At 31.0% G+C, this 23,117-nt stretch overlaps 1 protein-coding gene and 1 non-coding gene across 4 annotated transcripts in view; both read left to right on the top strand.

The window, feature by feature from the left end:
- The window catches only part of Grd (gamma-aminobutyric acid type A receptor subunit Grd), a 198,760-nt gene that overhangs the window by 173,059 nt on the left and 2,584 nt on the right, over window positions 1–23,117 (top strand). For all 3 annotated transcript variants that reach the window (XM_074141930.1, XM_074141931.1, XM_074141932.1), the window contains 3 exons: window positions 745–827; window positions 5,057–5,191; window positions 21,012–21,164. In XM_074141930.1, the coding sequence (XP_073998031.1) occupies window positions 745–827; window positions 5,057–5,191; window positions 21,012–21,164 (371 nt within the window). The remainder of the gene's footprint in view (window positions 1–744; window positions 828–5,056; window positions 5,192–21,011; window positions 21,165–23,117) is intronic.
- Window positions 18,038–18,109, top strand: TRNAW-CCA (transfer RNA tryptophan (anticodon CCA)). Its single transcript has one exon. It is a non-coding gene; the product is annotated as a tRNA-Trp (tRNA).

The raw sequence follows: 23,117 nt of genomic DNA, 5'->3' as shown, positions 1-23,117 counted from the left end.
TCCTTGCAACACTTCACACGATTTCGTTTTTGGTCAAGCGTGAGCAATCGCGGCACCCATCTTGCGGATAGCTTTGTCATGTCCAAATGTTGATGCAAAATATTTTGTACCCGTTCATTCGAGATGCCCACAGCACTAGCAATCTCACGCACCTTCACTCTTCTGTCATCCATCACCATATCATGGATTTTATCAATGATTTCTGGAGTAGTAACCTCAACAGGGCGTCCAGAACGTTCAGCGTCACTTGTGCCCATATGGCCACTCCGAAAATTTTGAAACCAGTTATAAACTGTTCTAATCGAAGGTGCAGAGTCACCATAATGTTTATCAAGCTTCTCTTTAGTCTCCTCAGGCGTTTTGCCTTTCATAAAGTAGTGTTTAATCAACACACGAAATTCTTTTTCGTCCATTTTTTGAAAATCACTCGACTTCCTTGATTCAAACGAATGCCAAACACAAAGAAATAGACCGATCTGGCTGAAACTTGTTGTGTGTTCTTCCAAGAGAAGCTACTAACTAAACATAACCTCGATACGCGCCAGTGGTGCTATCTCTCTGACTTTGCACGGACTTTTCAAACGACCCTCGTAGGTTCTTGTATATGTGTGTGTGTGTATATTGTCACTTATTTAGCATTTTTACTTATTGCATCATTGTATACAGTTGTCAAATTCGTAAATGAACTTTTAAAAAAAGAGGCACTAAGTGTTAATCATTTTTGTAATATAATTTTTTTTCCAGGCTTACAATTAAAGCTGGCTGTCCAATGAGCCTAGAAAATTTCCCTATGGATACCCAAAGATGTCCACTAAAATTTGGCAGCTGTAAGTAATCTTGAAAATAACTTTAGATACCTTACTTCTCTTCCCAGGGCTTAATTTAACAAAAGATAAGGTCAGCGTGGGCTAAAAAGAAGACTATAGATTTTCACTGCAAGCTTTCATTCGATTGCCTAGGCTTCTAATCCTCAACATAGTTCGCCATATTTTGCTTTTTTATGGTGAATATTTTGAAAATTTGGAACACTCGGTTATGCGTCAAAATGGGGGGGGGGGGGAAATCCACCAGCGCAACTGTGAAGTTTTTCAAAAATCCACATGGTGGACATCAAATTATTCATTACTAATCATTCTAAATATTCTAATAGTAGAGCGAAGTATAACTGGGAAGGTATTAATCGTGTAATTAAAGTTTTATGAATTATTTTTAATCTACTGTCAACTAGTCAGTTATTGTCCAAATAAAAAGGCCTTGAACGTATATTGCGGTGATTAGGTTGCAAGTTTAGAAATGGAGCGTTTACGTCCTAGCTGAGAAGAGAAAAATTTGAATGTAAAGGCAGGACTCTAAGAAAGCTAGTCAGAACTGAATAACGCTCTTTATGTTAGGATTGTCGAAATAAATCCTCTTTTCATCACAAGTTGTATCCCTTTTGATAATAAAAAAAAATAAATAAATTCGGATTTAGGACACCAAGCAGGGTACGTTTTATTGGAATGTGCTTTAGCCATTTATAGAGATCATGCCCGACTGCTCACTTTTGATGGGTCATAGCTGAGAATATGATATACCCTATTCACTTAAAAGTTTTCTGATGGTGGTGCAAGGTTTTTCGTACAACTGCCGTCAGAAGTGGTGTATCCAAGGATAGGGGCCACCCTAGACAAAGTTTTGCTTATCAGGCGAAAAATCCATTCTTTTTGAACTTAAAATAGATCTTTAAAGCTTAACATCTACTTCATTAATTTCAAGAGTTAACCCCACCTATATTTTTTAAATTACCTTACATCTTGGATACTTTTGTAAGCCATCTGAAAGTAAGGGTAGCTGAAAAGAAACTTACAGTAAACAGCACAACTAAGGTTTATTGAATAATAAAAAGAATAAATTAGTTACAGTCCCGTACGAAACTTTGTATTATTAACTTTAAATACAAAACTCTTCAATAAATAAATCTAAACTCAGAATGCATTTAACTGATACTGTATTATTATATCTCAGATAGTAAACATACTGTTTCTATTTATAAAGAATAAATCTTTTAAAAGCAGCATTCAGGGCCAAGACGTTCTTATCCTTTCTGAAAAGAATAAATCCCTAACATCTGCTACTTTACCAATCTGGATATTACTGCTAAATATTATATAAAAAAAATTGATCCGTATTCTACTCCAGCAAACATCTATTTTTGTGTGAGTATAATTTTTTTTTATATATATAAGGGTATCGCCATTACTAGCAGCATTATTTGCATTTGTATTAATTGACATACTGAAAGTGCTGAATATGCGCGTTTATATTTACTACAAAATTAGATTATAATCTATTGAGATTCATTAATGATGTTTATGTAATTAAAATAAAAATAGTGATTTAAGTTTAAGTCCAATATTATAAGTATAATTTCAATTTGAAATTTATTATACAAATTCACATGTTAATTTATAGCGTACAGAACAGAATGCGGTGTGGACTTAGTATGTAAAAACATCAAGTTGGGGGGATTGATTTTAGGCATTCGCGACATTATCGGATGAGATCGATAATAAATATTTTATTGTTTTAGAATTACAGCCTTAATGAGAATAACAATGTACCTAGTTATTTTTTTTATTAATTACAACTTTCAAATGAGATTATTCAATAATGAACTTTTTAAATTAAGCTTGTAAATAGATACTTCTAAACTTTCTTTGCAGTGCTTTTTTAAAGCATTTATCTTGGGGGGGGGGGGGAAATCGGTTATCGGTACTGTTAATGGTTGTCGAGCACTTGAATTAAATTCACCATGCTGACAATGAACCTAAGAACTTAGAACAGCGTCTTTGTGATGGATCTATGAAATGAGGTCACAGCTTTTAACCAACTCACCTGGTCAATTAAGTGGGACAGTTGGCAAATTCTCTTCTTTTTTTTTTTTGCTTTACAACGTGAGTAATATTGTGGGTTCTCTTTTACGGTTTCTCTCACAGCCGCATGTTCTTCTGCCGTGACAAGAAAATATTTCATTAGCTAAAGAATTATTAATTGTAGGATACCTGTTATATCATTTTTCTGCAACCATGTGGGGAAGTTCTCATTACTCAATTAAAATCAGCTGTGTAATGCCCAACTTCCCACACTAGTGGGGGAAAATTCCCATTAGTGTCACTTTCTTTACTAGTGAGTGGAAAAACTTTATTGTGCTTCCTTGATATAAGAAGTTTTGTTATTAACATAAATATTTTCTGTAAAACTTTAATAAGCTTATTTAACGTAACTAAATAATTAAAAAACGAATATTAAAAAATAAAATAAAAATTGAAAGGAATATAGAAATAAAAATAATACTTTAATAAATAATTAGATATTTTTAATTATAACAGTTAAAAAGGTTATAGTGTTACCTTATAGAAATTTAAAATGGATTCTAGTGATTCCTGTTTAGAAAACACTCCTCCATCAATAAAAGAAACAGCAGAAAATGTAATAAGTAATGTGAATACGTAAGTAATGTAAATAATTGTAATATAACAATAAATGTTTATAATAAATAAATTACTTTTTGTAGACTGTAAAAATGAAATTTTTAATTTTTTTAGTTAATAAATCTAATGGTTGCAGAAAAAATATAATATTTAACTCGAGTGTCAAGTATTTTCCTCACACTCGGCAATTTGCACTTGCACTCGTGCAAACCCTGCCTCGCGTGAGGAAAAGTACTACTTTCCACACTTGTTAAATAAATAACTATTGTTTCATTCTAAACTTCTTTAAGTTGATTTTTAAGTTCATTATAATTTTTGTCCATGTTGAAAGCATTGCATAGTCTAACCTTTATATTCCAAAGGCAGAGAAAAAATAAAAGCATGCTAAAACAGCCCAAAATGTTAATTTTTTTTTAATCTGTGTAGAAAGAACAATAACATAACAGTTTTAACATACAAAACACGCATGTGCAAGATTTTTTGTAAGGATTGGCAAAATATAAAAGCAAATTCCCTTAACCATAGAAAATAAAACAGCTCTGCACTTCGTGAACTGAGATGTTTAGGATGTCCGCGTTGTTCGACTGAGATAGCTGCTAGTATACGAAGTTCGTTATAGAAATAAACTTTTTCTTTTCACCTATTGGGTGAACTTTCTTTCAAAATTTATTACAAAAAAATGACGATTTTTGCTGAAAAAAAAATAAATAAATACAAAGCAAGTAAAATGAAAACGGGAATTTAAAATAAATATTATAAATATTAAAATAGGGATTCGTTTATTTATTTAGTTTTTAATAAATGAACAAATTATTGTATTTTCATTAAAATTTAATTATTTTTTCCATGTATGACCTTAAGTGGAATAACATTTCATTCCTTGATTAATATGAATGATTTAAAATCCTTAGGTGTGAGTATTTCTTTCTTTTAAAACAAGCAGGAACATTAAATAATGACCCAGAAATGTAAATCGAGGTCGTTATTTCTTGATAGTTTGCATAACTAACGTAACTGTTTTTTTTTTTTATTCTAATACCTCAGCATATTGTATTTCCCAGATTCATTAGTTTAACCATCCCACTAGTTTTTTATGCTACTTGAATTTTTTATAGAATATACTTGCAACTAATTTCTCCTAATAAGTCGATCATTGGAGCTGTTTCTAGCGTTCTAAATTTGGGCTTCTAAGTTTGCTGCTTCTAAATGACAATTTTGTGGTGCATAATGACCTCAGTATTTCGTCTTTTTTTTAACCCGATTTTATAAAGCCCATTTAAGTCCATTATTAAAAAAAAAATCAAATAAATACAGGCATCCCCTAAACTTATCTCTCTATCTCCTCAGTCAAGTACCATTTGTCTCGTAGCTTGCTCGTGACTACATTAATTAAGTTTCTTTTGCTGTGAGCAATCAGTGAGGTAAACTCCTTTCGTTGATTATGCGACAGTACCAACTGACTAGCTTGCTGCCTATCTCTGACGTTCTAATTATCAAATTAAATTAAGTATTTAATTAATTTTACCTTTCACAGTGTTTTATATTTCTGTCTTATTTCCGATTTTTTTTTTTTTTTACATTTACAGTCGGGTACACAGTACGAGATGTCGTCTACCGGTGGAAAATAAAAAAGCAGGTTGACATCGCAGACGATATGAAATTATCTCAATTTGATTTGATTGGAACACCCTCTGCAAATCAAACAGATCAACTAAAATCAGGTAATAATCTGTTTCTTTTTTTCCCCATTTATTATTCTTGATAGTGAAATCATGAGCTGATTACATTCGCACAAATTAAGCTGATGAAGCAGGGCTAAGCATTGTTACTGCAAGTGTGCCGTGTGCTACTTCTGTCGATTTGCTTACTGATGTTACAACCCTTTGTTCTTGGGTTTGCGCAATGTTGTCAGTGACGTGAACACTGATTGGCGATTTTTTTTGCTTATTGTACGATATTGCATTGTTGTGCTATTTGATTCCGTATGAAACAAGAGAAATTAAAAGAAACAACTTGCTTAGGAATATGATAATGATGCAATTACAGAGTATAAGATATATCACTTCTTTTTTCTTTTTTGAAACTCAGGGAAGGGTAAGTAAATATTTATTTTAAGTCGTCTCAAGTAGCTATGAAGGGAAGATTAACAAAGAATTAGTTTTGATTAGATAAATAATTTTAAAGTAAAGTTTAAGTATAACACTTTCCAATTCTTTATAAATCTGGCCATAGAATGATGTATTTTGAGAGAATCTCCTGTAACTTTTGGTTGTAGCGTTTCATTCTAGATTAAAGGATGTACGATAATAAATTTGTTTTAAATTCAAAGTATTTATTTCAATCAATAAATTACTTTGTTAATTGATTTTTTTCGAAATTGTTTGGAATCAAATCGTGGTTTGGTAAAGAAGATTTTTATTTCTGTCAATTTATAACTAATTTGATTTTCTTTACGACTATTTGTTATTTAAGTTTTGGAATAATTTCAATTTTGATTTGGTATTTAATGCATGTCATCTTTTTTTTTTTTGTTATAACTATTTATTCTTTTGATTCGTTTGATAAAAATTTATATAAGCTTGCTTGTTTACATTAATAGCTAATAATAAATCTTGATCACTTAGTTGTTATAAGTTTGATTTACGTAAGTTTTATTTTATAAATAGTTGTATTTTGAATATATATTTAATTAAAATTTGTTATTTATTAAATTATCATGAGCGATTATATCGATATGTGCATTATAAAGTAGTGAGGCCATACGAGTCAATAAAATGGCAGTAATTTATATAATAATAATAGGTAATAATTAATTTGGGTTAATATTAAATAATATAGTTTTCTTCAACTACATTCTTAATTTAGGTGTTCCTCCTACGAATTTGAAATTGAAATATGATCATATTTGAAAATCTTCAAATTTTAACCTTCTATATTTCATTATTTATTACAACTAGAACATTGCATTTATACCAGTAATAGAGCAAACTACTCTTTACAATTCCGTAAAGAATTCGTTGAATTCTGATCATATTAAGAGAGATACAAAGGTTTGAAATTTGAATGAATTCGTAAACTTTCAAAATTTAATCTTCAATATCTCATTAAGCATTATTACTAGAACATTGCATTTATACCAGTAATAGAGCAAACTACTCTTTACAATTCCGTAAAGAATTCGTTGAATTCTGATCATATTAAGAAAGATACAAAGATTTGAAATTTGAATGAATTCGTAAACCTTCAAAATTTAATCTTCAATATCTCATTAAGCATTATTACTAGAACATTGCAATTTATACAAGTTATAGAGCAAACTTTTCTCTACAATATAGAAAAAGATTTCATCAAAATCTGAAATATACGAAAAGAGATATAAAGGTTTAAAATTTAACGAATTTGAAATTGAAATATGAACGTATTTGAAAACCTTCAAACTTATACTCTTATTTTACAAGGGGTTGAATAAGGTTTTCTAAACTTCCATCTAGATATTTTAAGGTTTTACTACCTCTAAGTATTTGATTATTAAATTTCTAACCAAACTTCCAAGAAGAAAGCAAATCAATACACCAGAAGTGTAGTTTTAAAGAAAGGCTTTTTCTGTAATTTACTATGAATTTGCCTAAGGTATTCATTTAAAGCTGATGGCTTAAGCTAATGGTACTTAAGCTTAAACGTCAGTTTTACCTGTAATTTTTTCTTAATTAATGGTCTGGTTCAGGGGGAATGTGTCGCACTCTATCGACATTATTATTAATTTGATCTCTTTTTTTCTTTTTATTATGCAATTCTAAGTTACAAAAAAAATTCAATTATATTCGTAAATTATGGTAAGAAAAAGTCATATGAGTGTTCATACGAGATTCTTTTCTTGAGAAATTAACGTGAAACTTTCGCATATTAGCGGAAACTATTCGAAAACGATCTTAACTTAATAAAAAATTTCTTGGAAATTTAGAATTTAAAAAAAAAATAATTTGTTAGCATTTCTTCTTTTTATTTAAGTAAGATTAATATTATTTCTAAAATAACAAAAAATGTTATTAAAATATGAGAAAATATTTAAAGATTTAGAAAAATAAGTGAAAGATTTTGAAGCACCATTGTTAATACGCTTTGACCAGCTATGAATCGTTTTCATTGGACGGGGCGTGACTACTGTAAAGGTAGGCATGACCCGCCCACAGTCAGCAACCATACTACATTGTGATTGGCCAATTCTTATATCTAATAATTTCAATGAAATAAGTAATTTAAAATTGTTTTTCCAACATTTCTCCCATAGGTATTTGATAAACTTTCGAATTAAGCAAGAAAAAAATTTCCCTTTAAAAATACGATAAATAATATTTCTTTTAGAATAATACTTCATGTTTTACCCAATTATTGCTAACAAAAACAAAAAAAAACAGAATTTTTATTGTTTTATCTTGAAATAGATATAAAGAAGAATGGGCACATTTTAGACTTGTAAGCCGCCATTACTGTAGGCTGTAAGCTTACTTTATACTCCATCCTGTGGAGAACTCTAGTGGCGATTTCTGTAAACATAAATGCAGTTTCTACATTCACGTTTAACCATGTTGACTACTTACTAGCTTATGTTATATAAAGTAAGTAGTAAAAAGTATAGTAATCGCCTATTTTTTCAGGCGGGGCTTAACGTCCAACTACCATTTACTAGGTGTCATGGACGGAGGCGACTAGCAAACGTACTTTACTATTTCTCATTTAACCATTAAATAAAATCCAAGGGCAAGACCGGGAATCGAACCCAATACCACAATGCATATTAGCTTTGCAGGTCTCGCCTCTTAACCGCTCGGCTACCGTGGCGCCTTACTAGCTTATATAGGACTGACCACCTTACACTCACATTTAACAATGTGACTTACTGAACTTTACCACATTTTCACGACTCACTAGACTTACCAGCCTATACTCACAAGAGTATTAAACTTATTTTTTACCACATAGCATGTAACTTATTTATGAATCAGTCTTTTATTTTGTCAATCTATCCACTTCACATCTCCATGTTAGTGATGTAAGTAATTTGAGCTACCTCATTTTCATCTTTGCTATTACACTCTGGTGGAACCTTGTTTTTTAGGACGATCCTGGATTAGATAGATCTTACTTAAGGCTACATTACTCAGTTAATTTGTGAGTAATTGTTTCAGTTTTACGCATACATTCTCATTTTATGTTACATTGAACTAACCTTGTATTGACTTGCCACTTACAAAGTAGGCGAATACTACTTTGATGTAACCTTCTTTTTCATCTTTTTGTGCGGACTTGGTTACTAAATGCGGATAGAGAGAATGTAGTTTATTCTTCATTTATCAGTGTTTACCGTAAGCTGGTAACACTTTGCAAGTTAAAAATATTACTTGTTAAACCTCCAGTAAACTATCTATTATAGCTATTAGTTTTATAGTTTTCAATTTCAAAAATCCTATTGATCATGGTGCCCCACCAAACAATTGCTCCAACGATACGTCAGTGGAGACGTAATCAGAACTTATTTCAAAGGCTGAAATGCTACAATTCTCAAGCACACAATATGTTGAGATGTGGACAAAGGGAGTCAACCTCACAATTTTATAAAGTAGGATAAGGCTGCTTAGTGCAATTTTTTTGTTGGCAGAACACCTGTCTTAGCCCTCTCTTTGTTCCAGTATATACCTGCAAGGGATAGTTTTTAGGTCGTTGACATTTCCTTGCAGAGGTCATGAGTTATTCTGAACTACAAAAAGATGAAAAATGTCCTATATTTTAAATCTTGATGTTTTCGATAAGAATGTGCTATTCCAGTACACACTGTTAGAGTAGTATAGAAACACTATTCTAGTACTTCTTCCTACCGACAGAAGGAGAAGGTAAAGAAGTAATCTTCATTAAAAAATCCTCATACAGAATCGCAAAGTATAACAATAAAACGTAGTCACAGTTCCAATCACAAGGTAGAATAGTAAAATACAAAAGTAGATAATTGCTGACGAAATGGATGGCGGCTCTAATGACTTTGCACAGTTATAGAGGACATTTTTAACCGCACACTTGGTGAATACGCTGGCGACAAAAAAAAAAGAAAAAAAGGTACTTCACAGCAGAAGCGTTATGATTGTTTTGAACAGGAAACTTTTAGAACATGTTGGCTTCAGGGTCAGAGGCAAAGTCGTATCTTGATAGCCAGTGAAATATGGTTTCATATACCAGAAAAATAACGTTTATTATTTCGCCATCCAGTTTATTTTTTTTATTTCCACATTCAAAACAGTAGCTAGACTTGAACTACAGTCATTCCGAATTATGTGGAAGTAATGTTCGATATTTAACTAAGTTTGTTGTTTTTAATTAAAAACTATTATTTCTATCTCTGCTAGTCCCAGTGACATAAACATCAATGGCGTTCTGTTGTATCCATAAAATTTCTAATACCTGACAACAAATGGTCGTTTCCAATTTAATGTATTACAGGCGTTCCATTACATCAAGAGAAGCTAGATCAAAACTGATTTATTTTCACCGTACAGATCTCAATCCATGTAAGTTTCTTTGATTAAAAATAATTTTTCTCATTTGGGCAGTTTCAAACATGGCTACTTTGTCATTTGGCCAATTTCAAACATGGCTACTCTGTCATTTGGCCAATTTCAAACATGGCTACTCTGTCATTTGGCCAATTTCAAACATGGCTGCTCTGTCATTTGGCCAATTTCAAACATGGCTGCTCAACTTTCTTGAGTTGCAAATAAATAAGTTACTGATCATTCTATTCAAGCAATTTCCCCAAAACGCTCAAAATTTGTACACCTTTCGTTAATGTATAAAGTAAAGTAATCGCCTATTTTTTCTGGCGGGGCTTAACGTCCAACTATCAATTAGGTGTCGTGGTCGGAGGCAACCAGCAAACATACTTTACTTTAAATTTCTTTTATTAACTATTAAATAAAATCCAAGGCCTAGGACTGGAAATCGAACCCAGTACCACAATGCATATTAGCTTTGCAGGTCTCGCCTCTAACCCTCGGCGACCGTTAATGTATCCACCAATAAAAAAAATCTGGTATGAACATTTGCAAGATATTTTCTTATTGCAGTAATTTAGTAATTCAGCAATTAATTTAGTAATAAAGATCATTAGGAACGAATACAATTTCTTTTATTCATCTTAGTAACTTACTGCCAATTATTTGATAGCCTCCGACATGTGTATATATTTTAATTGGTACTAAATTGATAATTTAATAGGAAGTTTATCGCTACAAAAGATTGCAGGATATTGAATGTTATTGCCACAACATAAATAGAAATGGCTTTATCCTTTAGCAAGCAGATTAGCAATTGTGCCAGAGGCAGGAGAACAATGCCTTCCTATACTATGTAAATCTGTTGCCTTAACCCGGAATTAAATAAATTGTTTGACCAACAACCCCCGAACTGGGCGTCGACTGGGATAGTTTACTTTCAACAAGCTAACTTAGATTTTACATTGAATGAAATTCCATAAATTTTCATAGTAATTAAACTTTAAATTTGGAACCTGGTTATTGCTAGCCAAAGTTATAATGTAATATTTAAATAATTTCTAAACTAATCTGATGTTTTGATCTTTCTTATACTTTTTTTTTTTTTTTTTTTTTAATTATTGTAAGAAGAAACATATCGTATTACTCAGAGAAGGCATTGCTGACGTGTCAAATTTTCGAGATTGGGTTTTCTTCAAAAGCGATTTTGAGAACTAATAAATATAAATGCGAGAAAATTGTTTGTGCATGTGCATATATCTTAATGTGCAGTGTGTAGGCAGTCAAATTCAAAAATGAAAATCACAGACACTTCAAATTTTATAATTATATTAGGTGCAACATTGGACTCTATATGAAACAGTATTGTGATGCGTCATACCAGATTTTGCCGGCAAGAACACCTTACGCCCTTTAAACTTTGAGTGGATGAAAAGAGAACATAGATTTAAACTAGCCAATGGCAGTTTATTGTGCTTACGTCATATAATTAGCCGGGTACCTGAATGATTTGGCTCTAGTGCTACTCTAGTAACCCCAATCAAGATATTTAATTAAATAAATTCATAAATAAAATTATAGTATTGAGGTTCCAAAGGCTATCGGGTAATTGTCTCAGTGATGAGGTGCGTTTTTATTCCATGTAAGTTTCTTTGATTAAAATTTTTTGTCATTTGGGCAATTTCAAACATGGCTACTCTGTCATTTGGTCAATTTCAAACATGGCTACACTGTCATTTGGCCAATTTCAAACATGGCTACACTGTCATTTGGCCAATTTCAAACATGGCTACTCAACTTTTGCATTTCACTTTTTGGGCACTTCAATTTTGGAGCAGAAAAAAAAAATATTAAATACTCAGTTAAAAATATCTAGGGCAGAATATTCGTTCAATTCCGAACAAGCGTACTCGTATCACTGATATCATACATATGTTCAAGTAATTTATTTTCTAATAATTAATAGGATAGTAGAAAATTAGTCCTTACTGATTTGTAATTAATTCGTCTGCCTTATTATTTGTATATGACAGAGTCTTGGCTTTGACGAAAAAACAAAAATTTAACGGATAATTTAATAGGATCTACTTCTTTTTTTATCACTAAAATAATTAAAATATTTACTGAAATATCTCGTTAAGAATGCTTGATGGGAAATTGAAACGTCATTTTAAGAAACAATTTCGAATTTAAATTAAAATTAAAATTTTTACCGGGTATTCTTTTTTTATGAGACAACTCATGGTATGTTTTTACATTGTGTATGTTATGACCATGGTTCAGATTAGTCCATTACAAGTTACCCATGTTAGTTATCTGAAATTCGAAGGAGTTCTTCAAGAAAAGTTTTACAGATATAAATATAGGAGAATCACGCCCCCAGATACTGTCTAAACAGTTGAAATATCCTCATAGCACTACAGGATTGGTATAATCACCAATTGTTTTGAAGACAGCCTTCAGTATAACTCAGTATATTGTAATGTCTTGAAGTTATTCTTATTAAATGCTCACTGCTACAACAATATACGAGGTGTGTTCAAAAAGTAACGGGAATTTTCGTTTTTTGAAAAAAATATTTATTTATTCATCTACATTAATATTGTCGCCTTCAAAGTAGTCCCCTTCGCATACAATACACTTGTGCCAGCGCTTTTTCCAATCCTCGAAACACTTCTGAAACTCGATCTTTGTGATAGCTTTCAGCTCTTTCAGCGATTCGCTTTTAATGTCATCTATGCTTGTAAAACGACGGCCTTTTAATGTTCTCTTTATGTTTGGAAATAGAAAAAGTCACATGGAGCCATGTCTGGCGAATATGGAGGCTGGGGCATCGTTAAAGTTTTGTTTTTGGCCAAAAATTCACGAACAAGCAATGAAGTGTGAGCAGGTGCATTATCGTGGTGCAAAATCCATGAATTGTTTTGCCACAAATCCGGGCGTTTTTTTCGGATTGCTTCACGCAAACGGCGTTGAACTTGTAGGTAGTACTCCTTATTGATTGTTTGACCTTGTGGCAAGAATTCATGATGCACTATGCCATTAAAATCGAAGAAGAGCATAACCTTCACATTCGACCGCACTTGTCGAGCCTTTTTCGGTCTTGGCGATCCAGAATGCCTCCACTGGGACGATTGAGCCTTAGTTTCGACATCATATCCGTAAACCCATGTTTCGTCACCTGTTATAACACGTTTCAGTAGATCCGCATCGTTGTCGACTTCATTGAGTGACTCTTGAGCAACTTCCATTCTCCGCTGTTTTTGTTCGAAATTCAACAATTTTGGAACAAATTTTGCTGCCACACGTTTCATACCCAAAACATCCGAAAAAATTTCATGGCATGAGCCAATTGATATGGCAACATCATCAGCGACTTCTCTGATTGTGATTCGGCGATCATTCATAACCATTTCTTTCACTTTTTTCACGTTTTCATCGGTTGTTGATGTGCTTGGTCGTCCAGGTCGTTCGTCATCTTCAACGTTTTCGCGGCCATCTTGGAAACGCTTATACCACTCGTAAATCCTTGTTTTACTCATAGCAGACTCACCATATGCCTTTATTAACATTTCACACACTTTATTTCATTTTTTACGCAAAATTTAATACAAATTCTTTGATCCATTTTTTTTAACAAACAAAAATCGCCAAGCTCGAAAAACACGTCTAACCTTAACGGCTGCCACTTAAGAAGTAAACAATGAATATTACTGAAAATTTTATCGTACTTCAGGGGCATGTGTACCAACATAATAAAAAAAAAAATTTACAATCAGACTCTCCAAACCCGCGAAATTTAAAAATTCCCGTTACTTTTTGAACACACCTCGTAAGTATTACTACGAAAGCAATAAACCATTATTATAAGATCTTGCTAGAATTAATACTAAAGCTAATAAATGAAATAGTAATCAAAAGTGGATGCTTTTATTGCTTCTCAACGTTAGATTGGAGATCATATTTAGTAATAAAACTTTATTAATCTCCGAGGAGTATCCCCGAGCTTACCAAGTGAGAAGTATAAAACATTTCTTCTTGGAAAAACGATTTATTGTGTCTTGTTTTCCTTTTAGATAGACGATATCTTTCTTTTTTTTTTTATTAATGATTATAATCTTAATAGAAATAATGCTATTTCACCCTCAACAAAAATAATTTTGTATTATATACAAAAATTATGTAATTTTACTACAATAAGTAATAATTTTATTCTATTTAAACTTAATTCTTAAGGAAGGCAGATCAATTTTGTGACATCCCTACCAGGGAATACAGTCAGATTTCGGATAGAATTCAAAATAGAGAAAAAGAGCAAGAAAAAGTCAAAAAAGTAAGGCTGCAGTACGTCAGGGGGCTGCCAGACTGACAAAATTTTCTTCTAAAATTATTAGTAAAATTAAAAGGTCTCTGACTTGAAAAATCATCTCTGATCTTGCATTGAGTGTACAAGTTGGTAAAAATGGTAATGTAACCGCCGACGGAAACAATACTAATAATGAAAACGTATTAACAATAGGATACCACTAATAATAATGATTTTGAAGTGGAAGATAAAAGGAATTGAAACTTCGAGTTCAGAGTGCAATTTTAGGGCTCATTCAGAGGTAATGAACACTAAAATAGGGAACGCAAAGCACTCCGCCAAGATTCTAACCCTAAGTTCAACACCTTTTAGAAATACTCCTTAACAAAAACTTACAGTTTAAAATGTTAAGTATAAGGGTTGATTAAACGCCAAAAGGTACACAAATCAGCAAGTACCCAACATTTCATTAATAATTCATTAATATTTAAGTAATTCTACTGCATTAATTTTCATTAATATTTTTTAGAATTTATTAGATGTCACGGACCCTTATGCTGGCCAGTTCATTCATAATAATTTTTTTGTGAAAATAATAATAAAATGTATATTTCTTCATCATAACTAAATAGAAGCTTATTTTAACTCTATTCCACATTATTTTTCTGATTTATCTCTATTATGCCTTTTATTCTGTGTAATCACATACATATGTACATTAAAATAAAATAAAAAATTGAGTGTAGTTCTGATTACTATTTCAATTTGAATCACGAAGTTAGAACAAAATTTGAATCTTCAATTCGTCTAACAGAAGTATTCGAGAGCACAAATTACACACAGTTAATAACAAGTAAATTATTCATTTCTCTAATGCAGTTCCTTTAATTGAGTACTTGCAGTAAAATACTTTAATAATTAACTGTCCTAAATATGTGCAAATTTTATCTATTTTATATTCCATATATACATACAAGATTGTGGGAAGAACACCTAGATTAAGAATGTAGTTGAAGAAAACTATATTACTTGCGACAAAGCCAGATAATTATTACCTATTATTATAAACGTTTGACTACTTCATAAAATAACAATCACTTTAATCGAAGAATGAACTTAAACCGAACTTAAAAACTAAATAAATAAAATAAACATATAACTTTTCTTTTCAACCTGTGATTAATAGTTTGTTTATTACAGATTAATAGGCATTACAGTTAATCTAAGTTAAATAGTGTGATACTTGAACAAATATTTTGTAGATGAAAATGGCCAGCATAAGGGTCTGTGACATCTAATAAATTCTAAAAAATATTAATGTAAATTAATGCAGTAAAATTACTTAAATAATATCAATGAAGTATTAATGAAATGTTGGGTACTTGCTGATTTGTGTACCTTTTGGCGTTTAATCAACCCTTATACTTAACATTTTAAACTGTAAGTTTTTGTTAAGGAGATTTTTGTACCTTTTGGATAGATTTTTCTTTTTGTCTATTTTGCAAAGTTACATATCTGCTTTACAGATTTTTTTAAAATTTGGAATAAGCAATACTATCATTATAACCTGATAAGGTGTTAACTCGGAACCGTAACTACCACTGGTAACAATTTTTTTGAAAAAGCGTTTTGAATAAAATAGGAAGGTATTTGTACGTAAATAGCAAAATTATACTGCGATTTCAGTACTTCCTTTTAAGAGAAGTAAGAAAAATAAACTGCGAATACAGTACTTCTCCCTAAAAGGCAAAGAGACAAAGATTTTGAATCGAACGACAATTCATTGATGTAAATCGGTTCACTCATTGATAATTGTAACGATTGCAGTACTTCCTCTTAGAAGGAGTAAGAGCATGATGGCACTGCACGCCTCTAAGTGGCTACTTAGAGGAGCTTTAATCGCTTCTTCGAGCTAAATTTTATCGAAATCGGACTAAGGGTTATAGAAATATTGGTAATAATAGTTTTAGAAAGGGCCTTATTTGGGTGGGGCGAACTCCCGTCCTTATAAGGCACAGCGTCAAGACTTTCAAAGTGCAAATCTGTACAAAATTTCGATTCGAATGACACTTCATTCATGAAAATCGGTTCACGTGTCGATAATTTGAAACGATCGCTATACATCCCCTTAATAAGTGTAAGAGCAGATCGTCGCTTTAATGTTACGTAGGGGAGTCCTAACCCTATCATCCTACCAAATTTTATCAAAATCGGGCCAAGATTTACAGAGTAATTAGTAATAATAACTTTGGAGGGGGCCTTACATAAATGGGGCTAACTCCTCTCCCATTCAATGTACAGCGTCGAGACCCCCAAAAGGCACATCTACATAAAAGTCCGAATCGAATGACACCTCATTCATGAAAATCGGTTTGCGCGTTTAGGTGCTACGTTGTTTACAAAAAAGGTAACAAGAACAACAACAAGAAGAAGAAGTGTAGTATTGGAGTATTGCTCGAGTAGTATTGGAAAGTGACAAGAATATTATATTAGTGGGCGCTAATGGCCAAGCAAAAAAAAAAAAAACAACAAGAACAAGAACATTTTTTGAAAAAGCCGTTTTTGCTCATTTTCGGCAACTTTTTTCTAGAAACCTATTAGATCTGGGTTGTTGCGAAAAAATTACAGTTATAAAGGAGGGTTTGCCCTTTATTTTAAAGAAAATTTGGGAATTTTATCTTTTATAGAAAAAGAGAAAAAAATTGGCAAATTTGGGTGTTTTTCAACGTTACGTTTTTTCGTGCAGTTTTTGACGATCAACCCTTATACAACTGTCCTACCGGACAGTTTTAATTAAAAGTAAAGTTTGAATATATATGTATAAAAAAAATCTAGATACAAAACAAGCGCACAACTTTCCGCAAGTATTTCATGAAAAACTAACAATTTTCTACTAACATTGTTTTTTTAATTGAAACTAAAATATTCTATTAAAAATTTTCCAACTAGAAATGTGTTAACATTAAATAATGACCCCAATTTGAACTGTATTTTTGAGAAATATTCTGCAAAATGGATCATAAAATACTGATTAACTAAACTGATTAAAATACTCCCTGATAATTAAACTTCAAATTTAAGACATCTCCAAATATTTTAACGGTGGTGGCCTAAAGTTATTTTAACAGATTGACCTAACCGCACGCATTGCGGTGCCATCTATTGAGAGACATAACAATTATTTCATTCAAGGTTTCTTCGTTTTAAAAATTAACTTTCTTGCCATGTGATTATTAAAATTACTAAAATTTAAGAAAAATAGTAATAATAGTAATAGTAATAATAATAATTGTAATAATATTAATAATAATACATTTTAAGCACATTGTTTCAAATTGATGCTGAAATAATATGTAATAAAGCTACAATTATTGCGTAGGATGTGATTTCTCTGGCATTTTTTTTAAAAAAAGAAGAGATCATATTTGGGTGAGTTAGAAAAAATACATAAATATAACAGGAGTTACATATTTTCGTAATAAAAATTAAATAACTGACAAATATTATTGTTTTAATAATTATATTTATTTATTTTGCAGGTCAATCTAAATCTATTGAGTATTATAAAAGTGTGTAATGGACGTAAACTATTTTTAATATTAGGTGTTTTATTGTAAAATTTATTAAATTGATGGTGTTAATCTTTTAAAACAAATTGAAAGCAAATTTTCATTTGTATTGCTGTGAGGTAACACTATCATTTCAAACCCCTCATTCCACAAGACTCCGTGGCGCAACGGTAGCGCGTCTGACTCCAGATCAGAAGGTTGCGTGTTCAAATCACGTCGGGGTCATACTAATTTTTTTATTCTTACTACTTTCTTTTTTATTTTTTATTAAGTACTCAGCATACTGTGCGAACATTAATTTTGAGTTGTTATAATTTACTTATTTTGACTGTGAACTTTAACCATTAATTAACTATTGTTAAAAAGTTGACTGAATTATCTTTTTTATGTTATTAATATTAGTTTAGAACGGACAATTTTTTCTCCGAGTCTGTCTTGACTAGTGTATAGATTACGTTGGTTCTCTACCTTCCGACTTTCTTTGGAATTTGTTCGTCGCGAAATCCATAGTGCTCCTAGGCGATTCGCTGCTCTTTATTTTTGTAAACTTGCAGCTTATTTCGTGCAGTAATTCTCTGTGTATAGATACTTACAACATTATTGAACCATGAAAGGTTTCAGTAGTGTCCGTCGATTAATTAATGAATTTCAGTAGTATCGATTAATGAAAGCTGACTCAGAGATTGCTAGGCTTGTCATAATTTCAGTGCAGAATATGAGGTTATTCCTGTGACAAGTATTTAGAGTTATTTTGTATTATATGGTTGCTACTGGTAACCAATTCGTTATTTGACCATTTCTATTAAAGCCACAGTACGTTTGCATTACTTGCTGTTTCGAACAAACTCTCTAAATTGCTCCAATTAAAGGAAGAAATAACTCGTAACTCTATAACCACTTTTTGGACTCAAGAATGTGTATTTCGGTGAGTGTAGAATTTATTTAAAAAAAAAATAAATAAATACAAAATCAAATAAATGATTTTGTAAAAACGAATAATAAGATATAATAACAGTCAGGTCTGTTTAATACACTTGGGCAAACTTCACACCAGATAAACAAAACAAATAGCTGTCTTTATTTTTTTCTTCGCCTCTTGTTCTGGACATTTTTCAAGCAACTAGTCTGCACGTTCAGTCAAGCATGAATCGTGAATGTTGGTGGTAAGTTGTACTTGAACATAATAATATTGCCAGTACATTGCTTGGTATATAAATAAATATATATAAATATAAAGTATATACGTATATCTTACATTTATCTACACTTGGTGCCCTTTTGCAAATAAATATTTAAATAAAGGATATCTCTTAAAAAAGTAAAGACTTGTTACAACTATAATTGTTAATTTAACAGTAAAGTTGTTTTAGTAAGAATAGAGTCGTTTGAACTATGTATTTGTTTTTATTTCAACAGCAGCTATAGTTACAGTTATATCAGATAAACAAAAGTAGTTTCTCTTTTTGTCTCTCTCTCTCTAGAGAATAGCGAATCATTTTATTTAACTGTGTTTACAATGTGGTTTTATATTTTCAGCTATAAATTGCGAAAATTCTCTGCTCACTTGATATTCATATTAGGAGACACTTAAAGATCGATCGGTTTAAGTCTGGATTGAGGTGACGGAGGATTGCTAAATTGAATGACATTTATGGGTAGTGAATTTAAAAAAAAAAGAAAAAAAAAAAGTTTTAACAGATGTTTTCAGTATTTTCTCTTTTTGTTCTTCATTCATATTTTCTGAATTATGTTATCTTTATTTTATTAACTATATTTATTATTTACTGAGGTGTAAATGACAGCAGAGATCAGGTATCTCTTGAAATGAGGGGTAACGATTTAAAGCTATAAAGCTACAAACATGTTCATCGTTAACACTTTATGATTAAAAAAAAATTCTTGTTTTTCATTGATACATACACAGTTCAGATTGATTCTTAGACTGTTAGACATATCATCCAGACTCACTATTAAAGCTAACGATTTATAAAACAATTTCTTGACTAATTTAGGCAAACGGGTTTGGAAAAATGGGGCTCAAATCAAGCGAAAGAATCTCAGTATATAAATTCTTAAATCGACTCCAAAATTTCTTACTACATATCTTACCCTACCCAATGAGCTGAAAACCGCTTCCATTTAAGAAATCGTATCCTTCCGTTAGAAATAATTCTATGAATTCCAACTTCTTCATTCTAATTCTCTAGTCCTACAGTTCAGGTAGTTCTCAACTTCGCTTGATGCGTCAATGGCCGCAAACAAAGTTGCCTTGGACAAACCAATAATTTGTTTAATTTGGTTGATAAATAGTGCACCTCTCAAGAACACATATAATAACAATAATAATAATAAAGGGAAGGGATTAGCTGTTAGGTTAGCATACTGGACTCCCACGCGGAGGTCCCGGGTTCGAATCCAGCTACTGACCCTTAGATTTTCTCTTCCTAGGAGCTTCTTACAGCTCACTGTCCGGTGATGAACAGTGTTGTCTGTAACGAGAGAAAACACTGTCCGGAGGCCGGCAGTGCACTGAAAAAAGCTCCGGGCGCCAATAACCTTAGATGTTGACGCGCCTTAAATCATAAAAAAAAAAAAATAAGAAGAAGAAGAAGAAGAAGAATCTTAATTAAAAAGTTTTACATAATTATAAACCTTTAATTTCAAAATCATTAAGATAGACATATTCATGGTCTTTAGACCGTCTGAAGAGTCGTCAAACACGAAGTAATTTATAATTAGCATATCAGGCTTCAAAAATACTTTATATAATTAAATAAGGTTCTTCTTGCTAAGGGGGGTAATGCTACAAAAAGCACACGAAAAGAAAGAGTGACAATGAAGTATATACTAATATGCAGTAATGTAAAAGACAAAAACAATGAGGTGAGAAACAGAAATTATAAAGTTATAAAAGGAAACTTCTAAATAAATTAAATCAAATAAAATCATGAAGCTTATTCCAAGTATAAATGTAATTAGTATCACATAAACTGTTCTGTTTATTGTATTGTAACAAAAATAATTGTAAACATCAATAAAAGTTTCACTAAAAATATTTAAAAATAACTTTAACAATGTTAAAGAAACAATAATTCATTTTTATATTATATTAATCGATTATTTTTAGGAAGATATTCCATGTTGCTGGTCAGCTTTCATCTACAAAGACATATGGGCAACTTTTTGATCCAAGTTTATGGACCCTGCGTACTATTGGTCGTCCTCTCTTGGGTTTCTTTCTGGTTGAACAGAGAAGCAACAGCTGATCGTGTTTCTCTAGGTAATTATAAATCTATACCAACTTTTAATTATTATAAATTGATGTTAATGCTTTCATAATATTGAAAGGTAGTTATTTTCAAGGACAATCGTTTGAAGTTTATAATTTAGTATTGCAGCCAAGCGTATAAATTGCTTCTCTTGTTTTATTTTTATTCTATTAATCAAATTTGTTTTACAAGTCAGCTGTAAGAATTTCAAGATATTATTCAAAAGAAGGTAGCTATTAAACTATCGAAACAACAATTGAACATCCACTAAAATAAACTTAATTGTGAAAAAAGTTTTACTGATAATAGAAGCTTTAACAATGGCCTATGTTTAAAGATAATTGTTGGAATCTTTTTCAATAAAAAAAAAACGCAAATACTAAAAAAAAAAATTAATTAATAAATAAAAAGAGTGACGACACTATTAGGTTTTAACCGTTAAAATTAGTCAAGGGATAAAGGTTAGCAACCTGGTATAGTAATGTTTAAATAAGATTGAGCTAGAAGTAACTTGAAGCTCACTTCTTAGAAATCTTTGTAATTGTTTATATTGTTCTATATTAAGAACTAATCGGATTAAGAATGTTTAGTTTGAATGTGAAAGAGTTAAATTGATCCCAATAATTGTATTTAAAAAATGGTAATAGAGTTTATTTCAGGGCGTTTTAATTAATAAATGGGTTCAATGTGGCAAAAAGAAGAAACAATGGGCGAAGAAAGGTTTAATTTGAACGAAAAAACTTTAAAGAATAGTATCGATAAGGTAACAGGTATATCCGATTAAAAATGTTAAATTTCAATAGAAAATTATTTAATTGTAGAAGTAATATTAAAAAAGTCAGAAAAAGTTTAAGTTGAATTGGTAATGAATAGGTGTATGTAGTGACAAACTAAAATCAGATTAATTAAGTTGTAAATAGACATCTTCATTTCTTTTTAAAATGATAATAATAACCTGATAGGGAAGGGATTAGTGAATACTGGTTTCCAACACGGAGATCCCGTGTTCGAACCTATCTGCTGATATATTTTCTCTTCCTAGGAGCTTCTTACAGCTCACTGTTCGGTGATATTGTCTGTAACAAGAGGTGCATTGACCGGAGGCCACAATAAAATAAAGGAAATTCTATTTTATTGAAGGAAGAACATTCCATAATTTTTGTGTTTATTTTTCAAAAAAAATATATAGCAGAAAAAAAAACTATTAGATAAACCTTCAAGAGTTTTTATCGCAACTTGTCTGTTGAGTACTTATCTTTGTCACTTAATAACATTTATTCGTTATAAATGGCAGCTCGCAGTTTGAAGTATGAAGATAAATGATTGATAAATATATACTATTTTTAGATCAAACTTTTTATACTTCTAAATTCGCTAACCAATAGAATTTGTAACTTAAATACAAAATACTCTTGCCAAGAAGATATACTTTATAATTGATAAAAAATATAATTTTTTATAAACCAAGTGAAGGGGAACTTCAAAACAAAGGATTTCTTTTGATAAATTTGTATTATATCTTGAGTTAGTCCAAGACATTTTCCTAGGAACATTAAATTTAAAAAAATTGACTGAGATTCCTTAACCTAATTCATAATAATAAGTATTAGATACAAGAATGAAAACACCACATCGTGGAATTTTAAGGAAAAGAGAAATAAATATATTTTTGCCTAGTACGAATAGGTTGTAAATAAACTCGATCTGGAAAAAAAAACCTTATTTACCAATTTTATATTATTTTAAATTGTTAAACTTATTTATGTAGGGTTACACTAAATTCTGTGTAAAATCTTTATAGTAATTCTTTCCGAAGATTCAAGCCGAATAAAAAAGCCCTGTCTGTGATAAACGTGCAAAGATATTTTCTACAATACCTGAATGAATAAATAATAATAATAAAAAAAAGTGATCACAAATAATTTAAACGAAAAAAATAACATTAAGAATCTCTGTTTGCTTTT

This window comes from Rhodnius prolixus, unplaced genomic scaffold, assembly GCF_049639745.1.
Source record: "Rhodnius prolixus isolate KJV_2025 unplaced genomic scaffold, Rpr scaffold_6, whole genome shotgun sequence".
Classification (NCBI taxonomy): domain Eukaryota; kingdom Metazoa; phylum Arthropoda; class Insecta; order Hemiptera; family Reduviidae; genus Rhodnius; species Rhodnius prolixus.
This window is presented reverse-complemented; position numbering and strand designations above follow the sequence as displayed.